This window comes from Myotis yumanensis, unplaced genomic scaffold, assembly GCF_028538775.1.
Source record: "Myotis yumanensis isolate MYYU_CA2020_CCGP unplaced genomic scaffold, mMyoYum1.0.hap1 SCAF_3, whole genome shotgun sequence".
Taxonomy (NCBI): domain Eukaryota; kingdom Metazoa; phylum Chordata; class Mammalia; order Chiroptera; family Vespertilionidae; genus Myotis; species Myotis yumanensis.
Window position 1 is genome coordinate 39,951,693 of NW_027223754.1, and position 27,424 is coordinate 39,979,116.

At 43.6% G+C, this 27,424-nt stretch overlaps 1 protein-coding gene across 1 annotated transcript in view; it reads right to left on the reverse strand.

The window, feature by feature from the left end:
• The window catches only part of TM9SF2 (transmembrane 9 superfamily member 2), a 64,226-nt gene extending 41,898 nt beyond the window's left edge, over positions 1-22,328 (reverse strand). Inside the window, exons 1-3 of the mRNA XM_070408658.1 lie at positions 22,005-22,328; positions 10,382-10,449; positions 8,063-8,156 (exon numbers count right to left, since the gene is read on the reverse strand). Of these exons, the coding sequence (XP_070264759.1) occupies positions 8,063-8,156; positions 10,382-10,449; positions 22,005-22,175 (333 nt within the window). The 5' untranslated portion in view covers positions 22,176-22,328. The remainder of the gene's footprint in view (positions 1-8,062; positions 8,157-10,381; positions 10,450-22,004) is intronic.
• Between the last annotated feature and the right edge of the window lie 5,096 nt (positions 22,329-27,424).

The following is a 27,424-nucleotide window of genomic DNA, read 5'->3' on the forward strand; positions in this document are numbered from 1 at the left end:
TGAATAACATGGACTGTGATGTTACAAGTTACATTTGGATGTCTAAAATCAGGGTAAACATGATTTTTTTACGCACATTTGAAATTGTCAACTTTCAGGATCTTATTTAATAATAAAACTGAAACAAAGAGTAAGGTTGAAAAAATTGATAATTTTTTAAACCAAAGTTTAAAAACCAAAGAGTCCTCCAATTTGGGGGTCTAGAATTTATTTCATGTGTGTAAAAATAATGACACTCACAACACACATAAAATGTAGGTTTATTTTATCAAGACATTATTTATGTCTTAATTTAAAAAAAATATATACTTCCTGGTATTCTAAGGCTGTAATTTACTAAATTACATATATATAGCCCCTATTGTATACCTTTTAATAAATCTGACTTCAAAAAACATCTGCACGTTTCACTTCTAAGTAGTCCATCCTTTTGTACATCATTTATTAAAATGCCTAAACCAGTTTCTGTGCATCTGCTGACAAATGAATGTTCCAAATGTGGCCCACTGCTGCCACCTGTCAGCCAAGAGTTTCGCTCTGGAGGCATTGCCATTTCTGTAAGTACAGCAATATTTATGCAATTATTTAATATTTTTAACATTATATAAACCTTTAGTTTCTTTTTAAAGGGTGGAGGTTTAAAAACAACTAAAGGATTAGAGAAATAGGTATCATACTTAAATTAAGCAGAAATAGACGTTACATGAAAAGTGGCAAATCTTACACCTCAATCCAATGCTCACTGGATTTAGGCAAGCCAATTGAGTGTTCAATTGTGAAAGAAAACAGCACACCTGAAAATGACATTTAACCGTAATAATAAACACTTATTACCTCATGTTATCCAACAATTCTAAAATGAAGTCTCCTTACTAAATCCTCATCATCCTGATCCATCAACACGGAGTGCCCTGAAGCTCAGTCATTGCGATTCTTCTCTTCACTATCTATACTTACTCTCTTGGAAATTTTATCAAGTCCTGGTTTTAAATACCATCTATACACTGATGATTCTCAAATATATGTACTAGCCTGAACCCCCTCCTCCAAAATCCAGACACATATATTCAACTGTCAACATCCCTACTTACCATGTCCAAAACTAACTCTTCCTCATTCCCCCCAAACCTGCTCTTTCCACAGACACTCCCATCCATACCCCACACCACATCCCTCAGCAAATTCTGAGGGCCTAACCTTCAAAATATAGCCAGTTTCTGAGATTCTGATCATCATATAACCCTTCTCCCTGTACCTCCATAGTCTGAGCCATTATCAGGTCATATATATCTTAATGACTGCAAGAGTTCTAGGGGTCTCTTGGCTTCTTCCCTCCCCTCCCACGGTCCATTCTCAGCACAGCAACCCTAGCGATCTCGTTGAATCTAAGCTGACTCAAAGCTCTCCAATGCTAACCAGCTCACTCAGATGTAGAGCCAAAGTCTTTACAGTGGCCTATCAGTCACTATATAATGTGGTCTGTTACTTCTTTGCTGTCATATCCTATTCTCTATCTTGCTCACCTGCTCGAGTTGCACCAACTTTTTTCTGTACCTTGAATACACCAGGCAAGCACACATCTTGGGACCATTTCATTTGCTCCTCTCTTTACCTAAAACATCTTCCCGTCAGATATTCACATGGCTCACTCCCCTACTTGCCTCAGGTCTTTTGCTCAAATGTCACCTTCTTAGTGAGACTTTCCCTGTCCTGTTTAAAATTACAAATTCTCGAACTACCTTCTCTGATTTGTTTTCAATAGCTTATACATGAACAATTTATACACTATATATTATTATATATTTTAGTAATCATTTTGTTTCCTCCTTTTCACCATCAAAATATAAGATCCACCAGGACAGAGAATTTCGTCTTGTTCATTGCAATATCTCACACCTACCACAGTACCTGGCACACGAAAGGCATTCAACAGGTGTGTTAACTAGTGAGTAAGTGAATATGAATGGTGAGACTTGTGAGTTTATGATTCTATGAAGTGTGGCTCCAGCTTCACATAACACACACAATGTCATATACTGCTGTTCTTCTGACCTCCACTAAAATCATAGGTAAAAAATGGCAAACAGATTTGGGGTTTTGTTTTGTTGCTGTTCGTTAACATTTCTTTTACTGTAGATTTAATATAAAGCTAAATTCTTTGAAAATAAAGGACAAAGAATCAATATTGAAACCAATACTGAAAAATATAGTTCAAAACATTTATGGCTGGCTTGAAAAAAACTGATCTCTTGCCTGGCAGGTGTGGCTCAGTGGTTGAGCATTAACCCATGAAACAAGAGGTTCCCGGTTTGATTCCTGGTCAGGGCACATGCCTGGGTTGAGGTCTCAATCCCCAGCAGGGGTCATGCAGGAGATAGCCGATCAATGATTCAATCTCATCATTGATGTTTCTATCTCTCTCTCCCTTCCTCTCTGAAATCAATAAAAATATATATTTTTTAAAAAAAGACACTTAAAAAAAAAATCTGATCTCTTAGCACTAGGCCTAAAAGAAGGGTCTTTTGCATGAGCAAGGCATGGTCTTAACACATAAATAAATATACCCTGAGGGGAATCCTACTAAGGAAGTAATGGGGGGGGGGGGCGGGGGGAGAGAAGGGAGAGTCTGCCCCAAAGGGATAAAACTTCTCCATGGGTTTGAATATTTTGCTGCTCTTTCCTGTTTACTGCTGTTAAGGGCTCTTTACTACTAGAGACTCTTGCTGTCACCTAAGTTCACTGAAGGTGTTGTTATGCCCAGATTTCAAGATCCCCAACAGACCAACAGGGAGCCAGCCACGTCCGATGCAAAAGCAGAGAGTCCTTTATTATTATTACAGACCCAGGTCTGGCTCCCAGCCTCTTCCATGCAACGGCAAGAGGAGAGAGATCCCGCCATGAGAAAAAACAGGGTTTTAATAGGGGGGCGGAGTGAGGGGAGGAGAGATGACCGTGGGCCCTGCCGATTGGCCAGGCTATGGCGTGCACGTCCTTTGACTGTCATTGGTCAGTTTAAAGAAATCCCGGGCGTGTCCAGCAGAGGCCTGGGCCTCTGGGAAGAAGGTACCTTCCTGGGCACATGGCTACTACCCCAACATGGAGGATACGGGGCAAGATGGAGGGCATAGCCCTCGCCCTTTCAGGTGTTACTAATATTCTTTCCCCTTCCCATCATTTCTGAAGGCCAAGAGATAAACAGAAAGCTAGATCTGAGAGACCATAGGAGTACATAGGAGTATTTTAAGTTCACTGCACAATTTTGTTTTGTTTTGTTAATCCACACCCAAGGATATTTTTTCATTGATTTTTAGAGAGAGCAGGAGGGGGAGAGACACAGAGAGAAGCACTGATGTGCGGCTGCCTCTCGCATATACCTCAACCAGGGCCGGGGATAAAGCCTGCAACAGAGGCACACGCCCTTGACCAGAATTGAACCTGAGACACTTCAGTCCTCGGGCTGACACTCTATCTACTGAGCCAAACCTGCCAGGGCTCATTGCACAATTTAATAAATATGCCTGAAAATTACCTATGCTACAAAAAGGAATGTTAATAACTCCTAAAGTAATCTTTTAAAATATCACCTTGGGGAGATATTACACAATTAAGATGCTTGCCTTATTCAATACAACTCATGTCCACACACTTTGAGCTCCTCCTTTCCCAATGACTTCATCCCATTAGACCTATTGTGTTTTTAAAATTTTTTAAATTACTGGCATCTTTAGGGTAGAAAAATCTCCAATTAGATTATTTTAAGAGGATAGACTAATGGTTGAAAACTACAAAAAACTTGTGAATTAAGCGTGCACAATTATGTGTCTTTTCTCCCAGAGCTTCAGGTATAGGTATAGAGCTTAAAGGGAGTGAGAGGGCTAGTGGGACTAAACAAGGCTTGGGAATTTGCTGGACAGGGAGATGCTCAGGTAATGAAGTGCCAAGGGAGATATATGAGGGTGCTTAGTGAGAAAGTAGGGAAGGCAGCTAATCACTGGGTATAAGCCATAGAAGAGAAGAATATGAAGCCAAGAGATGGAGCTGTCAGGCTGGAGAATAAAACTTGGGGTCGAGCCATTAAAATGAGTGCTCAGCCTGATTGGGTGTGGCTCAGTGGGTGAGTGTCGACCCATGAACCAATTGGTCATTAGTTTGATTCCTGATCAGGTCACCTGCCTGGGTTGCAGGCTCGGTCCCAGGCAGGGGGCATGTAGGAGGCAGCTGGTCAATGTTTCTCTCTCATTGATGTTTCTATCTCCCTCTCCCTTCTTCTCTCTCTAAAAATCAATGAGAACATATATATATTTTTAAATCTATCTACCTAAAAGACTAATATGCTAAGTGTCGAACCATCCGACCAGCTGCTAATGAAACGGAATTTTTGGACTGGAACACATGGTGTTTCCCTGGGCAGACTGGTTCCTGGGCTCTTTGTCCGATGGAGTCAAAGAATGAATCCACGGACTGAAGGTGGTATAGCAAATGTGGAAATTTATTGAAGAACAAGTACAGACTCCCATGTGGAGAAAGGGAAAGAATCTCACAGCACAGACTCACACGTGGGGAGGGGGAAAGAGTCCCAGAGTTCCTTTTTCCTACAGCTTATAAAGGCTGTCTATCTTTGTGCCTTGATATCCCCTCTGATTGGTCACTATTCCCTTAGACTGGTTACTATAGAACTCCTGAGCTCAAAGGTGTACTTCACATGGGACGTGAGGTTTTCCTCCCTTCCTTCCTTATTGTTTTCTTATTCCTTTCGGGCTTTCTTCTCCTTTTGGATGAGGGGCTTCCTTCCCTTTATTTTGTAAATATAGACCTGCTATTCCCAGCTCCCTCATTCTATGGAAATGTACCTGTTGCAGCTTTTCAGCTTTCCTATTCTATGGAAATATACCTTCTGCTGCTCTGCAGCCCTGTGCTTTTTCCATGGTCCCCTTAATTTCTAAAATTTCCTAAACCTGTCTTTTTCACCCCCCAAAATTCCTATTTCACTGTGACACGCACTGACCACCAGGGGGCAAACAGTGAAACAGCACCACGGACCTGGTGTCCACAAAGAAGCACTCGGCTTCCCCCAAGTGGGACACAGGCCCCGCCACCATCCCGGAGCAACAGCCCACCAAATCGCAGCCAAAACTGCCAAGACCCCCATGGTGCAAAATGCGTCCCACAGCCCAGCCCAGCCCAGCCACGGTGGCTGTGGGCATCGGATAATGATGTCACGTAGCAACACCCAACTTGCTCTCCCTGCGACTGGCCTCCTTGCAGTTTCTTCAGCCCAGGAACAAGGCTTGCTTTATAGCCAGATGCAAACATTTCACACTGTAACCAAATGTCTGTGAAGCGTTTTCCCGTGCCTCATCTAATTTGATCTTCACAGAAATCCTGGAGTAGGTAGATAGGAGACTCGGTAGAATCCTATTTTCTTTTCATTGGCCAGAAAACGAAGATTTAGAAAGTTTAGAAACTTGACCTGACTGAAAAGAAGTAAGAAATGGTGGAACTTAAAAGTGACTTCAGGTTTTCTCACTGCGTAGAATATAGTCAAACACTGCTACAGTTAAATATTTTATCCTTTGTTCTCCCTGTGTGATCCACAGTAATAATCTGCTTCATGTTCATATTTACTGCTGTGTTGCTGACGATTACCTTAAATAGAAGTTGGGGTGCTTCATTGGGCTGAAAAAAGCTTAGCTAAATCAGAAAGCAGGTCTAATTAAGCAAGTTTGTTCTATATCTATAAAAGGATAAGTTGACTTACTCATGCGCAATACATGGTGCCAATTGCACGTGTGTTTCAATTTGTCATTGTCGATCGTGAATTTGGTTGACACTTCTATTATAGAGAAAGGGCGAATAGCGATATTAAAATATTTCTTCTAATTAATTTTTCAATGTACATAAGTACGTGCACTGGGTCACTAGTTAAATAAATAAAAAATAAAAGGAGTGCTCTATGTGAACAGATGACCAAGATAGAGAGTTAAAGGAAAAATGCACTGTGAAGAATATGTTAAAACACATCTAACTTTATTTATATATGCTTGTAAGTGTGTAGAAAATGTCAGGAAAGATTAACCAAGAAACTGATGTGAAACAAGAAGGAAGAGACTTAGTCTTCATTTTATATTCTTCTGTACTATTGCTCTTATATAGTGATACATTATTATTACAAACTAGAGGCCCGGTGCACGAAATTCGTGCACTGGGGGGGGGGGGGGGCCCTCAGCCCAGCTGCCCCCTCTCACAGATTGGGAGCCCTCAGGGGATGTCCCCATAAGGAGCGGGCCTTAGCCACAGCCTGGCCTCCCTCTGTGGGAGGTGACCGGGCTGATGAGGGGAAGGCGCCAGCCCCATCACCCCGCTGCTGCTGCAACTGCTGCAGCCGCCAAGGTGTTTTCATCAACACAGACTCCAGTCCCTTCACCACAAAAAAATGACAACTTTCTTTAGGCATTTTCAAGATGTGTCTTTCATAGGATATGACATTTCTTTCTTTTTTTATCCTCACCTGAGGATATGTTTCCATTGATTCTTAGAGAGCTTTGAAGAGAGGGAAAGACAGAGAGAAACATCAATGTGAGGTACACTTTGATCGGTTGTCTCCTGCATGAGCCCTGACCTGAGCCCTAGCCAGGGAGGAGCCTGCAACCTAGGTATATGCCCTTGATCAGAATCAAACCCGGACCCTGCGGTCTGCAGGCCGAGGCTCTATCCACTGAGCCAAACCGGCTAGGGCAGGAAATGACCTTTCTTAGCCCTCCAGCAGCGGACCTTCATTTTTTCCTCCAGGAGTGAGGGGGAAAAACCCTAGATCACCTTCTTGGATTCTTATTACCCAAGTTACCAAGAACACTGCGAGTGGTGGTGTATAGGGAGCTTAGCCAATGAGCGGTCAGAAAAGGTGTTTCCTCTGCAGCTCATGCGCAGAGGCCCCCCTGCATTGTGTCCGCTGGGTTGGGGGGCGTGCCCCGAGCTGCGCAGCGGCCGCCAGGAGCACGCCCCCAGCCCAGCAGCCCTGCGTTGTGTTCGCAGCCCTCCCTCCCTCTGCGGCCGGGACACAGGACGCAGGCGTCCTGCCCCGGCTGCTATGGGTGCTGCCATCTTTGTGTCAGAGTGACAGTTAATTTGCACATTACCCTTTTATTAGACTAGCTTAATTTTTCTAAAAAAGAGAGACCATTATTTTTTGTGCAGCAAGAGAGCAGATGTAAAATGAACACAGGACTGAGCAATATAGAAGGATAATAGACTTAAAAAGATACTAGATTTAAAGCGTAGAATAATTTTGAGTGATGATGAGTACATATCTTGAAGAGAATATCTTATTGTGCATAGATTGTTTTAACTGATGTCCTAAAAATATATCAAAGATGTTCCAAATATACTTTCAATGGTCAAAACAGAAAGGCTAGCTTCCCAAAAACCCAATGAAGGAGTCAAAGCCCTGTTATATTTGCTAATAGAGAAAGTCTATGGACACTGCGCCCAAAGAGGGGAAGGAGATATGGAACAGCTGAGAGGTACTTTTCATGACTTAAGGCTGGGTTCCAGGTCCCTCTATAAGGTGAGGCAGGGGTCTGAGCACTGTGCTTCAGGCTGCTACTTTATCATTATAATACTGGTTGTATGAGTGTTTGTTAAGACGAACTTATCCATGACATATCGTGAGAAGGGGAAGGATCCTACTAAACTGTAACTTTAAGAAACTACGTATTTCTGCCTGGCTGGCAGAGGTTGTTGTTGAGTGTCAACCTATGAACGAGGAGGTCATGGTTCCATTTCCTGTCAGGGCACATGCCCGGGTTGCAGTCTCAACCTCTAATGGGGAGCATGCAGGAGATAGCCAATCAATAACTATCTCTCATCATTGATGTTTCTAGCTCTCTCTCCCTCTCCCTTCCTCTCTGAAATCGATAAAAAATATTTTTTTAAAAAACACAAGAAACTATTTCTGTATGCAAAAGAGAAATTATTTCCTCTTTAGCTATGAGAGCCAAGTTATCTCAACATTTTCTGTAAGAAAAAAATTTCAATTAAATAACATATAACACTAAATACAAACCTTATATGGTGAAGGTTCAATTCTTTCCCCAAATAACACCTGACCAAGATTTTCAGATGGGCGTTTTCCTTCAGATGCTTGACAAAAATCAAACCTGGGGGAAAGAATATTTAAGTTTTTAAACACAAAAGGAAACAGTGAAATAAAGATTAGGTGCTGATCATTATAGCACTTCTAATAGATGAGTAAGAAACATATTCATACTCCAAGTTCCATGTACCACATCACCCCAAAACAAAACAAGACCTAACACCTAAAAATTATACCTTAGAATGCTTTGATTTTTAAATATTTACACTGAGTTGTAAATTATAAAATTTTTGTAACTGACACATTGTATTTTTTTCATTCCAATGATAAAGTGATTTATATCCTTATTCTTCAAGTGAATTTTACATAATTTATCTCCTTTTGTTTTAACTTTCTAATCCAAATCTTTACTTAATAATGACATTTCAGGAAGATGAGTCAATTTTCCTTGGGTTTCTGCCTCATTCTGATATATTGGCCAACATATTCCAAATCTGAGAAGCATGGCTGGAGAGACCCTCTGGGAATGGAGTCAGCTGTAAGCTTCTCTCTGTGTTGTAATTCCTTTGTATTACTAACCAGATTTTAATAAAGTTTTGTTTAAACATTACAGCCTTACTTTCAACTTTGCTATTAAAAAAGGGACAACCCTGACCAGTTTGGCTCAGTGGATAGAGTGTCGGCCCGCAGACTGAAGGGTTCCAGGTTCGATTCCAGTCAAGGGCATGTACCTTGATTGCAGGCTCCATCCCAGGCCCCCGTCAGGCTGTGTGTAGGAGGCAACCAATTGATGTGTCTCTCTTACATTGATGTTACTCTCTGTCTCTCCACTTTCCTTCCACTCTCTCTAAAAAATCAATGGAAAAATATCCTCAGGTGAGGATTAACAAAATACCAAACAACAAAAAAAACTAAGAGACAATTCTGTGTTCACACTGGAATGATATGGAAGTACTTAAGACCAGCACAGTGATGGCTACAAATCAGTTAGATCCCTAAGAGGAAGATGAATCTCAGGTGATAAAAAAACTGGACTGGGAAAGCCCAAAATGAAGACTCTCCATCTACTAGACTGAGAGATCCATTGAGTTTTCCCAAGAATATTCACAAAGATTTAAGGAGAGATGTTTGTTTATATAATAAAACAAACAAAAACTAGAAAAAGCATTCAAGTTTCCATGGTTTAATATAAATTATGGTTCATCTATTCATGAATTTTGTACTCTCTTCTCATACATATTTAAGAACATGAATTCTTATAGGATACTCTTACTTTTTTGTGTGTGTATGTTTTCCTAGAGTAAACACATTTTTTTTTTTTTCAAAAACTCTTAGATACCAGAGAAATTTAGAAACCAACTAAAATTTAAGAACTGTGTTCTACACCAAATGGGGTATAAAGTGGTCAAATGCATAAAGGGTATTATGCAGCATTTTAATAATACTAAAAAATGGAAATAACTAAATGTTCAGAAACAGAAAATTAGTGAAACAGATCATACATGGACACAAATCTCCACAAAGGAATAACAAACACCTACTAAAAATACTGAGGTAGGCCTAACCGGTTTGGTTAAGTGGATAGAGCATCGGCCTGCGGACTGAAGGGTCCCAGGTTCGATTCCGGTCAAGGGGGTATGCAGGAAGCAGCTGATCGATGTTTCTCTGTCATCAATGTTTCTAATTCTCTATCCCTCTCCCTTCCTCTCTGTAAAAAAATCAATAAAATATATCTTAAAAAAAATACTGAGGTAGTTGCATATTAACATGAAAAGATGCCCAAAAAGATTCAGTGAGAAAACCAAGGTGCAAATCAAGTATAACAGTATGAACCTATTTTGTTTAAAATGTATAAATGTGGTTATATAAGTTAGAATATGCAGAGAAAAAATGTGGAGGAGCAGACATTAAAGTAAGTATTTCTGGGGACTGATTATGTGGCATATAGGATTTTGTTTAAAAATGGGAGGGGGGGGCATTATTAAAAAACTTAAAAGAGAACAAAATGGCTCTTTGTCCAGTCACAGATGAAAAAGGCAATCCCTTGTTTTAGTTCCTGCTTCTATTGTATTGCAGTGACATAAAAAACACATTTTACATTTTAATCATAAAGACTACCCATTTAAAAATGTTTTCAGGCCCTGTACATTTTTAAAAGCATGTAAATTTATATATATTTGTTTATTTAACAATGTGTTTCCTACATCTGTGGAGAAAATAAAATTCTAAATGCACAAAATTCTGATGGGTCACATAAAATTTTATATAAAAACCAAGCTGAAAACTTACGCCGTATATTCATAAGGAAGAACAGATTCCACCGAATCAAGCCTGTTCACGAATAGCTCTATGTCAGCCTGAAAATAAGGAAACACAGAATTAGAATATAAACAACTGAAAACAAAACTTAAGTCATGCTTAGAATTTAAAATGTATTTGACATATATAAAATGTGAAATTTCATTATATCCAACCCACTGTAACAATTCTCTTATAAAACCATTCACTAAGTGGGACTTATATACATTTAAATTACACCAAAATAATTCTTAGAAGTGCAAATGTAGCCAATATTTTCCAAATGCCTTTTAAGTTCTGAAATTTTTTAAAAAATAAATATTTTAACTAAATCATTCACTACATCAATATAGTTTTTTAAATCTGATTTTCAAACTCAGTATTTCATTCCGCAGCACAAAAATTATTTTTTAATTGTTTTAAAACATTCTCATTGCAATAAAGATATGTATCAAGTTGGTAAGAAATTTCTAGATCAGCTATACCAGAAATAGAATCCCATGCACTTGTGTAATTGTAAACAAACAGAAGATGGACAATGACAACATGGGCTAACTTTGGAGGGCTGCTTCAATCACTTTGAGAATGCTGAACTATGTGGTAATAACAGCAAAGAAAATTACAAGATGAGATCAAGTTCAACAATGGGGGAGGGAAAGAAAAGCTGTATCAGTTTCCTAGGAAATATGGGCTAATTTAAAGCTACATCTTCTTACCAAAGCTCCCAAAATTTCTCCAAGATATATTTCAGGTTCTTTTTCCCACAGAACCCAAAACACATACCCACTCTCTTAGCATGAATTCACTGCTATACATGACAAAATTCTTTAGTTGAAAAAGCAAGTAAGCAATTGGTGTGCTAACCAAAAACAACTAAATAGGAGTTATATACTTGGGACAAGCTATTTTTATAGTTAGCCCGCTATGGCTGCCTCTGGAATCCGTGATCATGAAGCTCCCTGCAATGGCATAAAGCCACATTTGTCATTTTAATCTCATTCACTAGTGTTGTCAGCCCATCCTCTATACTTGTTAACATCCTAAAGCAAGACAAGATGTTTGATGTACAACAAATAAATAATACATTGCCATGGGAAAAGAGGCAAAAGATAAGAGGCAAGAGTACAGACTCTGGGGCCAGCTTGCCTGGGTTCAAATTCTACTTGTGCAACTTTGGTCAAGTTATTTAACAATGTATTTCCTCATGGGTGCTTCAGTTTCCTTATTTGCAAAATGGGGATAACAGTATTTACCTCATATGGGGTATTGATGAGTTAACATTTATAAAGTACAAAACAAATAAATAAAATAATTATGATATTCAGAATCGGGACTATCTAAACTACACTGCTTATCCACTAAAATGTTCATTCAATATTCATGTTGTAAGATGGAAGACATTAGCCTTTATATATAGTACTGAAAATAGTGTCATAAGCAACTCCTAAATTTCTACTCAAATGAAATTACAATTCAATGGCAACACCATCTCAAACACACAAAGAAAATGTGTCTCTGCATAAAACAGTCAAGACCTTATCATTGGTCATTTTAGCTAAAAAGATAAGCATTACAACATGCATGAATATATAAATATATTAACTGTTGTGAAGGCCAAATTCCAGTTGATGGCTTACTCTGACAAAATAATGTTCACTAATTATAATTTTCACTGCTATGAAGTTACATCAGAATCCAAATACTCGTACACACACACACACACACACACACACACACACATTATGGACCCTTTTTCTGTTGTTCAGTGAACTAATCAAAACACACCTTGGATATTCAGTTTATCATGACTATTTTTATAGCACTTTCATTCATTCTTCCTTTCTTAAATTGTAAAAATCTGAAAATTTAAGGATTATCATCTCCTTTAAAACATGCTAAGAAATGTAAATTAAAAGTAATAATATCTTTAACATAAAATAGAGCAATTTGCAACATTTGTAAATATACTACATCTACAATACTCTGTTTTAAATACTGATCCTTATAGTGAAACAAGAAAATTTGAAAAGTAGTTAATGTGATCCTTGTAATATGGCAGTAGAGCAAATGTTAAAAACTGACAGGAAGGAGAAAGAAAATGAGACACTAATGAGTTTATGTGGTTTTGATGAAGGGCAAAAGTATGCTACAGACATCATGACATTCATCCCTAAAAAATATAAACACAGCCTTGGCCAGGTGGGTCAGTTGGTTGGAGCATCTTCCCAAACACCAAATGGCTGCAGGTTCAATTCCTGGATGGGGCATGTACGAGAGGCAATCAATGTCTGTCTCTCTCTCCTCCCTCCCTACTTTCCTCTCTCTCTAGAAATCAATAAAAAATAAAATACATCCTCAAATGAGGATTAAAATATAAATGCACATGCAGATAAAACAAATAGGGAAAAATATAAACAGCTGTTAACTCCAGGGATATACTCTTGGTGGATATACAGGTCATTATACTATCCTTTCAACATTTTTGAATTTTAAAAATTGTCACAATTAAGAGTTGGAAAAAGAAAAGGCTTTAAAGTTGAGAGCAGACTTTTAGTCTTATTATCAAGCAACTAGTGGCCCGGTGCATGAAATTCGTGCACATTAAAAGGAAATTAATTAGAGAAAATATTTTAATATTGCTATTTGCCCTTTCTCTATAATAGAAGTGTCAGAGATGAAAGAAAATCAGTAAAATGTATATGAAAATCTCCCTCCTGTCAGAGTCTGGGATGCACCATGGGACCCAGAGTCAAGTCCTTGCCCACCCACGCGTGTCTTGGAATTACACAAAACCCAGTCCCGGCTGGCCCCACCCCCGTCAAGTCCTGCAGGGCGGGGAGCGCAGCCTCAGGTCCCCTGGCCCCAGGGACGTGGCCTCTACTTGCCTTCAAAGAATTTATAATCCAGATGGGGAAACAAGGCATACACTCAAGAAAGTAAAAGTGACAAAGTTATTTATATGTTCTTAGGGGCACTCATGGAATCTACACAGGATTTAATTTTCTATCATTAAAATAGCAATGTACTATGAGAGGACAATATTTGATTAATTTTAAGGTCACTTTCCTCTCTAAACTTCTTTATTCCTCATCCAAAAGTTAATTAAGTGCCTCTCCTGCTGGAAATTTGCCTTAAATAGAGAGGGCCAACTCCAAAATATTACTGACATAACGTAAAAGAGCCTTATGGGGTACTTAATTACTTCACTCCTGCTTTCAAAATGTCCCCAAAGGAGTTATTACAAGCATGAAAAGTTGTTACATTAAACATTTTAAGGAAGTTACAGATAAACCCTAAATCAAGACTATAAATTCTAAAGAAATACTTAGAAAGACTGATTACATAATCAACCATAAAAACTTTTTAATGGAAATAGTTTAATTTAGAGTTCTATGGTCTCTCTTCTAAATCAAACTTACCACATACACACACACACACACACACACACACACACACTCATAGACACAGACATCAACATAGGGATTACCAGAGAGTAAAGGGGGGAAGGAAACGAGAGTATAAGGGAGTATAAATAGTGATGAAAGGAGACTTGGCTTGGGGTGGTGAACACACAATACAATAAATAGTTGATGTATTTTTTAAATGTTTTAAGCACTATCACATAGATATTAAGTTGATAAATAAAAATTTTAAAATATTGTGGAGACAGGAAATCATTTAGCTAATGGCATTGGTAAAGCAAACTCATCTCTCTTCAAAGAACCCTGGTCATATTAAACAGAGCTATAAAATTGCTTCTTGCCTTTGAACTAGTAATTTTATATTTGGGAATATCCAAGTAATTCCTGCTAAATACTTTCTAGCAAAGCTATTTATTTATTTATTTTAAAAAAATATATATATTTTATTGATTTTTTTACAGAGAGGAAGGGAGAGGGATAGAGAGTTAGAAACATCGATGAGAGAGAAACATTGATCAGCTGCCTCCTGCACACCCTCTACTGGGGATGTGCCCACAACCAAGGTACATGCCCTTGACTGGAATAGAACCTGGGACCTTTCAGTTCGCAGGCCGACGCTCTATCCACTGAGCCAAACCGGTTCAGGCTCTAGCAAAGTTATTTAAATCTAAATGCCCTGCAAGCAAGAAATGGTTAAGCAAACCATAGTATAGTAATAGAATGAAATACTATCTATAATAATAAAAGCAAAATATGCTAATTAGACCAGACGACCTTCAACCTTCCGGACAAAGCCAGGGCTGCGAGGGAAGCCCGGGTCCTGGGTGCTAGAGGGAAGCCGGTGCTGGCAGCCAGGGGAAGGAAGGCCTACCCTTGCACGAATTTCGTGCATCAGTCTTCTAGTATCTATAATAAGGGTAATATGTTAATTAGACCGGAAGTCTTCCAGAGGTCATCCCACATGTCCTTCCTGACGAAGCTGGGGCTGGGGGGAAGCCAGCCTGGGTCCTGGGTGCCTGCGGGCCGCCCAGCGGAAGCCAGCTCGGGTCACAGGTGTCCGCTGGCGGCTGGAGGAGGGAAGCCGGTGCCAGCAGCCAGGGGAAGGAAGGCCTACTCTTGTATGAATTTTCGTGCATCAGGCCTCTAGTCCTATCTAATAATAGACAAACATGGTAATTGACCATACCTTCACTACTCCTCCCATAGGCTAATCAGCACAATATGCAAATTAACTGCCAACAAAGATGGCAGCTAATTTGCATACTGCAGGCAGGGCGGCGGGACAGCGCAAACCGCCAGCACACCACCATCCAGGGCAGGACGGCCACCCGGGAAACTATCGGCAGGTCCGGGGTGGCAAGGCACGGCCGCCCCCAGAAGCCCCAGCAGCCACCTGATATGGTAGTAACTCTATCAGTAAGCACTCTGAAAGTCAGTGGCATAAATGCACCAATTAAAAGACAGATTATGAGGGTGAATCAAAAACAAAACCCACTTTAAATATAAAGACACCTATAGGTTAAAAGTAAATGAATTAAGCTTCAGCCTGTTTGCTCAGTGGATAGAGCATTAGCCCGTGGACTGAAGGGTGCCAGGTTTGATTCTAGTCAAGGGCATGTACCTCAGTTGCTGGCTTGATCCCCAGTCCCTATCAAAGCATATGCAGGAGACAACCAATCAATGTGTCGCTCCCTTTCCCTTCACTCTCTCTAAAATTCAATGGAAAAATATCCTTGGGTGAGGATTAACAAAAACAAAGTAAATGGATTAAGTAACATTAAAGAGATTATAAGAAAAATATATTCCAAATTTTGTTAGTTGTATAATGGTTATGTTTAAATTATTAACACCTAAGAAACTGGATGAATGGTACATATAATATGCTGTAGTATTTTATAGTTTTTTTTACATGTATGAGATTATTTCAAATTAAAATATTAAAAAATTAAAAATAAAATATTAATTGAAATGTGTATGCATTACATAAAAAACCTCCTAATTGTTTCTAGCATAATTTATTAAATTGTGCTCAAATTTACAAGGGTTCAATTAAAAAATATCTTAATTCTAAATGATATAATAGAAAATATATAATAGTGCAGTTATAAGCACTTATCTGAAAATAAAAATTTAAAGAAGCAAATTTAAAGAAGGGATTAGCCAAAGAAAATATATGCACAACCCATGGACACAGACAACAGTATAGTGATGGCCAGAGAGAAGTGGGGGGCAAGAGCTGGGTAGAGGGGGCAAAAGGGGGGAAATAGGGACATCCTATCTACACTAATAAAAGAGAAACATGGTAATTAGCGTACGACCGCTACCCTTCCCATTGGCTAATCAGCATATCCTTATGCAAATTAACTGTCAGCCAAGATGACGGCCGGCAGCCAGGCAGCTGGAAGCGAACATGAGGCTTGCTTGCTCCAGTGACTGCAGACTCCATTGTTCCCCGCCCGACTTGCTGGCCTCTGAGCTGCAACTCTAAGCAACTATGTACTATGTTGCAAATATAGAAGCTAAACAAAACCCCAGAAACCGGCTTTCAGCCGGCCAGGATCTCAAAGCTGGAGTTATACATTGTTTCGATTATAGAACGCAAACAAACCAGATACCTGCTTTCAGCAGCAGAAGCCTCAGAGCTAGAGCGAGAGCTAAAGCTGGCCCAGAAAAAAAAAAAAAAGAAAAAAAGGAGCAGTTGGGAGCTTCAGTCAACTGCCAACCTGAAAGCAGCCCTCAGCTCCTCACCCAGACTGGCCAGGCACCCCAGTGGGGACCCCCACCCTGAAGGGTGTGTGACCAGCTGCAAACAGCCATCATCACCTCATCCAGGCTGGCCAGGCACCCCAGTGGGGACCCCCACCCTGATCCAGGACACCCTTCAGGGCAAACCAGCCAGCCCCCAGGCCTCTATCCTATATAGTAAAAGGGTAATATGCCTCCCAGCACCGGGATCAGCGGAGCCGCGAGGCCTCCTGGCACCAGATCAGCGTGACAGGGGGCAGCGCCCAAACTCCCTGATCGCCCTGAGGCTCTGTGTGTGACAGGGTGTGGCGCCCCAACACCCTCCCCCCTACAGGCCCTGCTCTGTGTGTGACAGGGTAGAGCCATAACCTCCCCATCTGCCCTGCCCTGAGTGTGAGAGTGGCGGTGCCCCAACCCCCTGATCGGCCCTGCTCTGTGGGTGATAGAGGGCGGCGCCCCAACCCGCCCCCCCACACGGGCCCTGCTCTGTGTGTGAAGGGGTAGAGCCATAACTTCCCCATCGGCCCTGCCCTGAGTGTGACAGTGGCGGCGCCCCAACCCCGATCGGCTCTGCTCAGTGGGTGATAGAGGGCGGCGCCCCAACCCCCTGATCCGCCCTGCTGTGTGTGAGACAGGGGGCGGTGCCCTAACTCCCCTATCGGCCCTCCTCTGTGAGTGACAGGGTGGAGCTCCTCAACCCCCTGATCGGCCCTGCTCTGTGCATGACAGGGGGGAGCTCCCCAACCCCCTGATGGGCCCTGCTCTGTGCGTGACAGGGGGCAGCGCCCCAACCCCCTGATTGGCCCTGCTCTGTGTGTCACAGGGGGTGGCGCTGCAACCTCCCCATTGACCCTGCCTTGAGTGTGACAGGGGGTGGTGCCCCAACACCCCAATCGGCCCTACCCTGAGCGTGACTGAGGGTGGCATCGCAACCTCCCAATCCGCCCTGCTCTGTGCATGACAGGGGGCGGCGCCCCAACTCCCCAATCAGCCCTGCTCTGAGCCCGACCAGGGGCTGCACCTAGGGATTGGGCCTGCCCTCTGCCACCCAGGAGCAGGCCTAGCCAGCAGGTCGTTATCTCCCAAGGGGTCCCAGACTGCAAGAGGGCACAGGCCGGGCTGAGGGACCCCCTCTTCCCCCCCAGTGCACAAATTTTTGTGCACCGGGCCTCTAGTATAATAATAAAAGGCTAACATGCACATTGACTGAATGGCAGAATGACCAGTTGCTATGATGCGCACTGGCCACCAGGGGGCAGATGCTCAATGCAGGAGCTGCCCCCTGGTGGTCAGTGCACTTCCATATGGGGAGTGCCACTCAGCCAGAAGCTGGCTCATGGCTGGCCAGCGCAGTGGTGGTGGCAGGAGCCTCTCCCACCTCCGTGGCAACACTAAGAATGTCCAACTAACAGTTTAGATCTGATCCCTTGGGGGCCTAAGCCTTTAGTCGGACATCCCCTGAGGGCTCCCTGGCTGCCAGAAGGATGTCTGACTACAAGCTTAGGCCTGATCCCCTGGGGAGTGGGCCTAAGTTGACAGGTGGACATCCCCCAAGGGGCCCTGGACTGTGAATGGGTGCAGGCCGGGCTGATGGACCACCCCCCAGTGCACAAATTTTTGTGCACCAGGCCTCTAGTAGTTAATAAAAACCAATAGGAATGTGCACTATTCAAATATATGTACATGTAACAACAGTAAGCTCAACAAAGTAAGCCACAGAATAGTCACAGCATTTATGAATGCTAATAAAGATTATAAATCAAAAGTCAGAGCTATATAAGTAGATTTTCATGTTCATTGAACTTTTGTTCCTCTGCCACTAAACTGAACATAAAATATTTTGCAAGGAGAAATGACCAAATCCTCAGGGTTCTTTTGACTGTCTCTCTATATACAGTGAGCTAAATTCAGGGTATGAACTTTACAGTACATATAAAGACTACTAGAGGCCTGGTGCACAAAATTCATGCATGCGGGGGGGGGGGGTCCCCTCAGCCCAGCCTGCAGCCTCTCCAATCTGGGACCCCTCAGGGGATGTCTGACTGCCGGTTTAGGCCCAATCCCAGAGATCGAGCCTAAACCGGCAGTCGGACATCCCTCTCACAATCTGGGACCGCTGGCTCCTAACTGCTCATCTGCCTGCCTGATCACCCCTAACTACCCCCCCCCCCCCCGCCAGCCTGATCACCCCTAACCACCTCTGCCTGCCAGCCTGATCGCCCCGAGATGGCCCCCCCCCCCCCGCCGGCATGATCGCCCATACTGCCTGGTCACCCCCAACTGCCCCCCACCTCTGCCAGCCTGGTTCCCCCTAACTGGCCCACCACCAGCCTGGTCACCCCTTACTTCCCCCCTGCTGGCCTGGCCTGGTCGTCCCCAACTGCCCCCCCCCCCCCCCCACCGACCTGTGGTTGTCTCCAACGGCCCCCCTCTGCTGGCCTGGTCGTCCCCAACTGTCCCCCTCTGCCGGCCTGATCACCCCCAACTGTCCCCCCCCACTTGCCTGGTCACCCCTTACTGCTCCCCCTGCCAGACTGGTTGCCCCAAACTGCCCCCACACCCGCTGGCCTGGTCGCCCTTAACTGCCCCCCCTCCCCGCCCCCCGCTGGCCTGGTTGCCCCATGCAGCCCGCTGTTCAGTCGTTTGGTCGTCCCTCACTAACCCCCCTGCTGGCCTGGTTGCCCCACACAGCCTGCTGTTCAGTTGTCCATCCGGTTGTTTTGGTCGTGACGGCCCCTGGCTTTTTATATATTAGGAGGATGCTACATAGGCCCTGGCCCAGAAACTGAGTTAGTTAGATTTTCATCCCGATAGGCCAAGGTCGGTGGTTTGCTCCCCAGTCAGAACACATACAAAAATCAACCAATGAATACATGAATAAGTGGAACAACAAATCGCTATTTCTCTCTCTCTAAATTTAATTTTCAAAAGGACTATACTACATAAGTTATATTTATGCTGAAGATATCAATACTTGTTCCATCTCTATACTTATGAATATTTTATAATATCACAATGATGACAAATATTGTACTTGGCCTCTAAGAAATGCACATCTTCCAAGGGAAGTATATATTAAGCAAATAGGATTATCCCCTGTTACATATGGAAAAACTGATGGAAACTATCAATGATCTGCCCTATTTATCCAACTCTTGATTCTCTACTCTAATAGCATCTTCTGGAAATAATTATTCTCATTTCACAACTCCCATTTCTACTATTTAAAATAAGTCCCCTCAGCTTTTTTGAATAGTATACACAAGACTGTCCTTAACAAATATGGAAGAGATGAGAAAAAAAAAATTAATACCCTTAATGAAGCAATGAAATGTTAAACTGTTTACTGCTTTTCTTCTTTGAGTGGCAGAGAAGAAATATTAAAGTTTACTTCAAACTCCCTATACCAGTTAGTCAATTTGTAGGAAAAAACAAAAACTGCTAAAAGTACATCTTTCTTTTTGTCAAAGAGTTGTTTCCATTGACCAATATGTGAAAGCAGCTGGCAACAAAGATGAAATCCAAACATTTCAGAAAAATATGCCTTGCCTGTTTTATTCCTATACCTTTGAAAATTAAAAATCCCAAAGGTCTCTGAAATTAGCCAAAAGTCAACTAAAAAGTAGCTACTTAAAGTAGGACCTGTTGAAAAAACAAAAATCATCTAACTGGCAGACCACCTGTCAATTTCACTCATAATCACTTTCTGAAGTCCATTTCAAATGTCACTTCCTCTCTGTAGCTTTCCCTGAAGACTCCAATCCACAGATGTTTCCTCCTTTCTGTTTAAGGCACTTTGGACATACATCTTCAATAACATCAGATTTCGATAATCTGTTCATAAACTTATGCCTTTACTTTGAGGTTCCTAGAAGACAGAGATATACTTTTTGTCTCTGAGGCACTAGGAATACAGTACACAATTGCTGTTAAATTTAAATACCACATACTAACTTTTAAAGGCTGGTTACTAAAATATTTAGTGGAAAAAAAACAGTGTGCTTGTGAGACTAGCTTTTCCTTCCACTTGGAAGCACTATATTCTTTCAGTCAGACACTCAGAGTGAAAGCTTCTTGCATTACAGAGTATGAGAGTTAGTTTCAAGCGCTAATATTGACTTGAGTAAACCTTAAAGATCCTTAGACATTTTCAGAGATCCAAATTTTTAAATAGAAACTGTAAAATGCTATGAAAAATTTAACAGCTTCCTTAATGCCCTACAATAAGCTCAATATTAACAGCTACTGTAAAGCCTGCAGTAATAAAATAAACACCAGATTTAAAAAATCAAACGTAGTAAATAAACCTATTTATTGATTGTAAAAGTTTGCCAAACGATTATTTGAATTGTTAAAATTAATGGTTTCAAAGAGATCCTGAAACCCAAAACGTTGTTTTACCAACCTAAAATAAATGTGTATGTATATCATTATGCCCTATGCCAAATAATCTAAAAGTTTACTTTTTCTTATGTCTCTTTTGCTAGCAGTTAAACTGAAAACCCTGAGTGTGAAGGTCTTACAGTGGTTCTCAACCTTCCTAATGCTGCGACCCTTTAATACAGTTCTTCATGTTGTGGTGACCCCCAATTTCATTGTTACAAATTGAACATAATTAAAGCATAGTGATTAATCACAAAAACAATATGTAATTATATATGTGTTTTTCCGATGGTCTTAGGTGACCCCTGTGAAAGGGTCGTTCGACCCCCAAAGGTGTCGCGACCCACAGGTTGAGAACCGCTGTAAGATCAACGTTTTCAAGACTTGCTCTAGGAAGAAACACCAGTTTCTCCTGCCGTCTGCTCTTTTTAAGTGTTTAAAACAATCTCAGCGAAACTAAATAGTGGAATTATGTTTTATTAATCTTTTTTTTTTTACACTGAAAAGGTAGAAATGAACTGTTCCAACCATTACAAGCAACTCTTCATTGCATGCAGTTTACGCGGTTCAAGGTTATTAGATTCCATAACTAAGGAACCAACTGTTCATCGGGAAGTTAAATTATCAAAGTCCTAGAAAGACCAAGCTCTCATGACCAACCAAGAGAAGGAAACAGGAAGCAACGAAATAAAAAAGTGACGGGAAGCCCTGATGGGATGAAGCACTCGCTCCGAGTGCGTGGCACCGTGCGGTGAGCGGCCACCTTCACTCGGGGACGCTCGCTGCTGACATGCACGCGTCCGATTCGAGGAAAACGGAAGCCAGCGGCCGGTGCGACCTGGCCCGCCGGACGAGAGGCCAGCCTGCGGCCGAGTCCTCCAGCCTCTCACCCCGTGCAGGGCCACGCCGGCGCCTCCAACCCGCAGCGGACCGCGTCCGGCGCTGCAGGAGACGCCCGACCCCACCCACGGCTACGCCCCCTTTCCCTCGGACCCCAGCCTCCCAGGCGGAGGGCGGCTTCCCCGGCCGACACGGCACCCCGAGGTCCACCGGGCCTCACCCACCTTGCACTCGTCACTCTTTTTATCTTCTTCGCAGAAGTTGACCGGCGCCAGGCCCGGCAAGTAGAAAGCGGCGCCCCGACGCGGGCCGGGGGCCGCCCCCAGCAGGAGCAGCCACAACAGCCACAGCCGCGGCCGCCGAGGTGGCGACGCCGCCGACCGCCTCGCGCTCATGTTTCGGGAAAAGGGCAGACGCGCCGAAGGGGTGAAGAGGAAATGAGGGACGGGGAGGCTCGGAGACTGTGCCAAAGCCGCCCGAGCAGAGGGAGGCCGGCCCGGCGACGGACAGTTCCGGTTACGCTAGGAGACACCGCGGATCCCGCAACAGAAACCGAACCGGACCTCGACGGAGCATGCGCAGCGCCGCCCGCACATGCTCAGTGAGAGCCGCCGCCAGCCCGCGGGAGAGTTTCCGGGACGAAATCCACTTTCCGGGTTTTCAGCGGGGCCCGCCGGGTCGTTGCCGGGCGAGAAGTTCCGGCGCTCACGGTCCGGTTCCACATTCCGATCTGGAGCTCCCCGGGGCCCCGTGGAGCTGCCGGGCTTGCAGGGCGCCCCTGGCTTGCTGCTTTGCCTCCTTTGAACATCCTGACATGTTCTCACCGCGCTGCCCGCAGCACAGAGTCGGTGCTAATGAGAGTACTTGCTCACGGAGGCGGGGAGAAGGTCGGGGGACACCTGGTTAGGAGCAGGAGCAGGAAACAAATAAGGAAGAAGTAGCCATAAACCCTCGCTCCCATAGCTCGCTCGCTGCTCAGGTGTCAGCGCGGACGGGCGCCAAGCCAGGGACCCGCTGGCGCGTTCCCGTGTGGGATAGCGGCTGCGCGGAACAGAGGAGACCCCGTTGTCTTTGGAAGGAGTGCTGAGAGTGGGGAGAAAACCGGGCGCCGGGAACAGAAGCAGCTGGTGCGGACACTTTGCAAAGGCAGGCATGGCAGAGCTCAGTGTAGAAAGTAGTCCCCGCGAAATAGAAATGCGCTCTGATGATCCCTGAGGAAGTTTCTGCCTCTCTTCCTAGTAAAATGACGTGATGTCCGGGTTTCTGTGTGTGTGTGTGTGTGTGTGTGTGTGTGTGTGTGTGTGTGTATGGTGCATTTTCTGAGTATTTTTCAAGGATAAATGTGTTTTTGGTGACATGAAGCCAATTCAGTTAAGCCTCAGAGTTCAATCGGATGTCTGAAGAGCGCGTCAACTTAACCACTGCAAGTAAGGAGTCAGCCCGACTGCCTCCAGCTCGGAATTCACGAATGGGGTAACCTGCCAAATGCACAATCTGAAAAGTGCGGAGCCCCGTGCAGTTCTCTCTAAACTGTGATGGGGTTGGCGCATCCCCTCCCCCCTGGAGAGTTGCTAACGTTCATTAAATGTTCAAAGGGATTTATGACCCTGCAAAAAAGGTTCAGAACCAGAACAAAGATAAAATTCTTTCTTGTAAAGGTAGTTTGTGCGCTGAGAGCTCCGGCTTTGGAACGTTAGTATCTAGTCATATGACCTTCAGCAAGTTAATTGATCAAGTCCCAAGTAGTAGAGAGAACTAAGAAGCAGGGGGGGCGGGGGGGGGGGGGGCGGGGGGGAGTCCATCTTCTTAAAGTCCTTGTGAAAATTAGGTGAAAAAAATAATATGTGGGCTAATCACGTTCTGAACACATTGCTAGGCACAAAGGAATAGCAAACATTTTTAAAATATATATTTTATTGATTTTTTACGGAGAGGGATAGAGAGTTAGAAACATCGATGAGAGAGAAACATCATCAGCTGCTTCCTGCACACCTCCTCCTGGAGATGTGCTTGCAACCAAGGTACATGCCCTTGACCGGAATCGAACCTGGGACCCTTGAGTCACAGGCCGATGCTCTATCCACTGAGCCAAACCAGTTAGGGCAATAGCAAACATTGTTACAAAAGCCAATATAGCAATGGGATTGTCACTTCCCCATCTCTCTCTCTCTCACACTTGAGTAAAATTAACATATTGGTTGAATATCTACTTGGGCTAAGGGAAAGAATTTATAATATTCTGTATTTGATGCCATGAAGATTTCCAGAATAAGAGGAAGAGGGTGTTCTCTTCATTTAGAAAGGGGTAGAAAACTAACATTTTGGTTCACTGTCATCGATTCATTCAGTACCATTAGTTCACTATCTCACTGCCCTCACTCACCCCAACCTGCTCCTCCCCATTTCTCCCATCTCAGAAAATGGCCCCCAACCTGGAAGATAACCTAAATTTCTGGTTCTCTCACTCTCTACATACAGCCCTTCAGTGAGTGAGTTATATTCCTTGAATCGCTAAACTAAACTAAATCCTTTCCCGCTATACCCCAGTCCAAGTCCAAATCTTAGTTGACCTGGACTACTTACTGCAATAGCTCCTCGGCTTCCACTCTTACCAAGAGCGACCTTAAAAAACAATCTTTAAATCCCTCGGCAAAGGGAAAATTCCTAGATGTCCAAAATTGAATTACAGGTGTCTGCAGGGTTGGGAGAGACCAGAGAGGTTAATCAGTTAAAAACTACAGGCAGAACCCAACAAACGACGGGTAACATTCCTGAATGTATGTTGAAACGTTGAATGAACTTCCAGGCGGCTATTTCCACAATCAACGGGAAACAGCATGCACCCAGGGGCCACGGCATCTTGCAGACTGTTGCCCACAACCAACCCCAAAGAGCAAACACTGCTCATGACCTGTCCCAGAACCAGCCCCACTTCACATCCTCCCACTCCCTTCATCCTCCCACACCCTTCATCCTCCCACACCCTTCTTCCTCCCACACCCTTCATCCTCCCACACCCTTCAACCATAACCGATGCAAATCCCTTCAAAACAACTTACACCTTTCTTTCCCAGCCCCAGAACAGCAGACGTATTTGTTTTCTCCATCTAGCACGGCTGCTGGGGGTTTAACGTGCATGCCCCAGGCCCTGGTCCTTTATCTGGCTAGCGTGTTGCTCAATGCATCCTTTCTTCCAGAAAAGCTTTCCGTGGCAAAAGTTTTTAATACCCCCAGTACCACTCTTCTGCTTGATCCCTGGCACCCCACACCCCGTACCCCTGCTTGGGATTAGTGTGGTTATTTGTTTATTGTCTCACTGCCCCAGATGGATGTAAGCTCCATGAAGCCAGGACCTCATCTCTCCATCCTGTATCGCTGCATCCCCAGAACCTGGAGCGAGTAACCGGACAGCACTGCAGGACTGGGACTGGCCAGGCCACAGACATTCCAGGTCAGAATTTAGAACCACAGGCTTTCCAGACAAGGTTAATCTCTCCTCCTTTTACAGAGGGAAGGCAAGTGACGGTTCGCAGCCCCTCGGCTGTTCAAGGAGGCCCAGCCCGCAGCGGCCTGGGAGTCCAAAGGCGTCCTCAAACCTCCTTTCCTCCGAACCCCACCGCCGCCTCAATCTTCCGAGCTCAGCATTAGCAAAAACCCGGAGAAGTGGAGTCTTCCTAAACAGACACGGTTTCCGGACACATTCTGGGCCTAGTAGTGCGCCGACCGCGCATGCGCAAGGCTGGCCCGTCCCTCCCGCGACCTCTTCCTGGCTTCCGCCTCCAGAGTTCAGACACGTCACCCGTGCGGCCGGCCTCGTGGGCGGGGCGAGGCGGGGGGACGGGGTGGGACCGCGGGGGTGGAGCGGACCCCTGATTTCCGGATCCGGCCTTTCCAGGGCGACTCCTACTCCGGTATTTCCCCGGGTTACCTGGCGCCGGGTAGGAGCGGAGCCCAAGGCGTGGCGTGTGGAGGTCGCTCCGAGCCGCCTCCGGGCCACAGAACACAATCCCTTTGCTTTGTAAGTGCGTCCGCCTGGGCGCCGGCAAGTAGAAGGGCTGGGTAGGGACTCCGGTTGCAAACTAGTATAAGTGAAGTTTTCCTTCATCCTCCCTGAGACTGATGCTCCCTTTCTAAAAGTACTAATGCTTCTGATTCCATTTTAAAACTCGAGGGATAGGATTCCCCCCCCCCCCTTCCTCTGTGTGCTACAGATAACATTTGCCTATTTAAGACTCAATAATTTGGTGTTTCTTCCACTCCTCTTTGCCAAAGTAATTTGCACAGCCTGTTTTTCTGCGTTACCCACAGCTTCTTTGTATTTATTCGCAAATAAAAATTCAGGATGCGCAGTTGAATTTTAATCTCAGGTTAACAGTGAATAATTCTTTAGTATCTGTATGTCCCAAATACTCCATGGGCCATGCGTGTATTTTACCTGGCAACCCACTTCTCTGACAAGTTGCACAGAAGGGCAGCTATACTGTTAGTTTTATGCCCTGTAAATGAATAGGCTTTCAAGATTTTCTAGAAGATAAAAACCACCTCATTGATCTTCAATTTCTGATATAAAATTGTGATAATCCAAAGGACATAAAGTGAGTCAGCTGTCCATAGCCCCCTTCTCACTGCAACTTGCAAATAAAACTGGCCCTGAATAACTGGCTCTGAATGCAAGTCATGGTAGTGTAGAGGCAAGGTATGAGAGATCTTCATAAGTTTTAAGATAAAAGAATGTTCCCCAGGACAACAAGATTTAATTTATAAGTAAAACCAGAACAGGGATTTATTCATGCAGCAGAACCTGGAAAAATGGAGCCACAGAGGCAAACACCAACGTGTTACTCAGAGGAGACAATGGCCTGGCCCCGTGGTCGGCAAACTGCAGCTCTCGAGCCACATGCGGCTCTTTGGCCCCTTGAGTGTGGCTCTTCATAAGCCTTAGGAGTACCCTACCTACCTATATAGTTTAAGTTTAAAAAATTTGGCTCTCAAAAGAAATTTCAATTGTTGTACTGCTGATATTTGGCTCTGTTGACTAATGAGTTTGCTGACCACTGGCCTGGCCCAAAGACTCCAGCATGGTTGATGTAACTCTGAGGTAGATGGATGTATTCTAATCATACACAGACATACCTTGGAGATATTGAGGGTTTGGTTCCAGACCACCAGGATTAGTTGAGTATTGCAATACAGCAAGTTGTAATCTTTTTGCTGGTGAAGGGTCTTGCTTTCAATTTGTAAAAAATGCAACATCTGTGACGCACAATGAAGCTAAGTGCAATAAAACAAATTATGCCTGTAGCTAATTGGGGTTGCTCTGAATTTATGCCCCTCAACCAGTTTTCTGTTTACAGTGTAGCTTGCCATGTGGTTTGCTGACACAGAATGTTTGCTGGATTCAAGGAGCTGGTCTCTAGGATTATTGTTTTAACGACTTTATTGAGCTATCATTTATATGCCATGCACTTTACTCACTTTAAGTATAAAATGCAGTGGTTTTTATCAAGTTTACTGAGTGACAATGCCATTGTCATAATACAGGTTTAGAGTATCACCTCTATATGATGATCTGTAATGTTTAATCCCCTTTCTATACACAACTCCAGGCAACCACTAATGTACTTTCCGTCTCTCTTAATTTGCC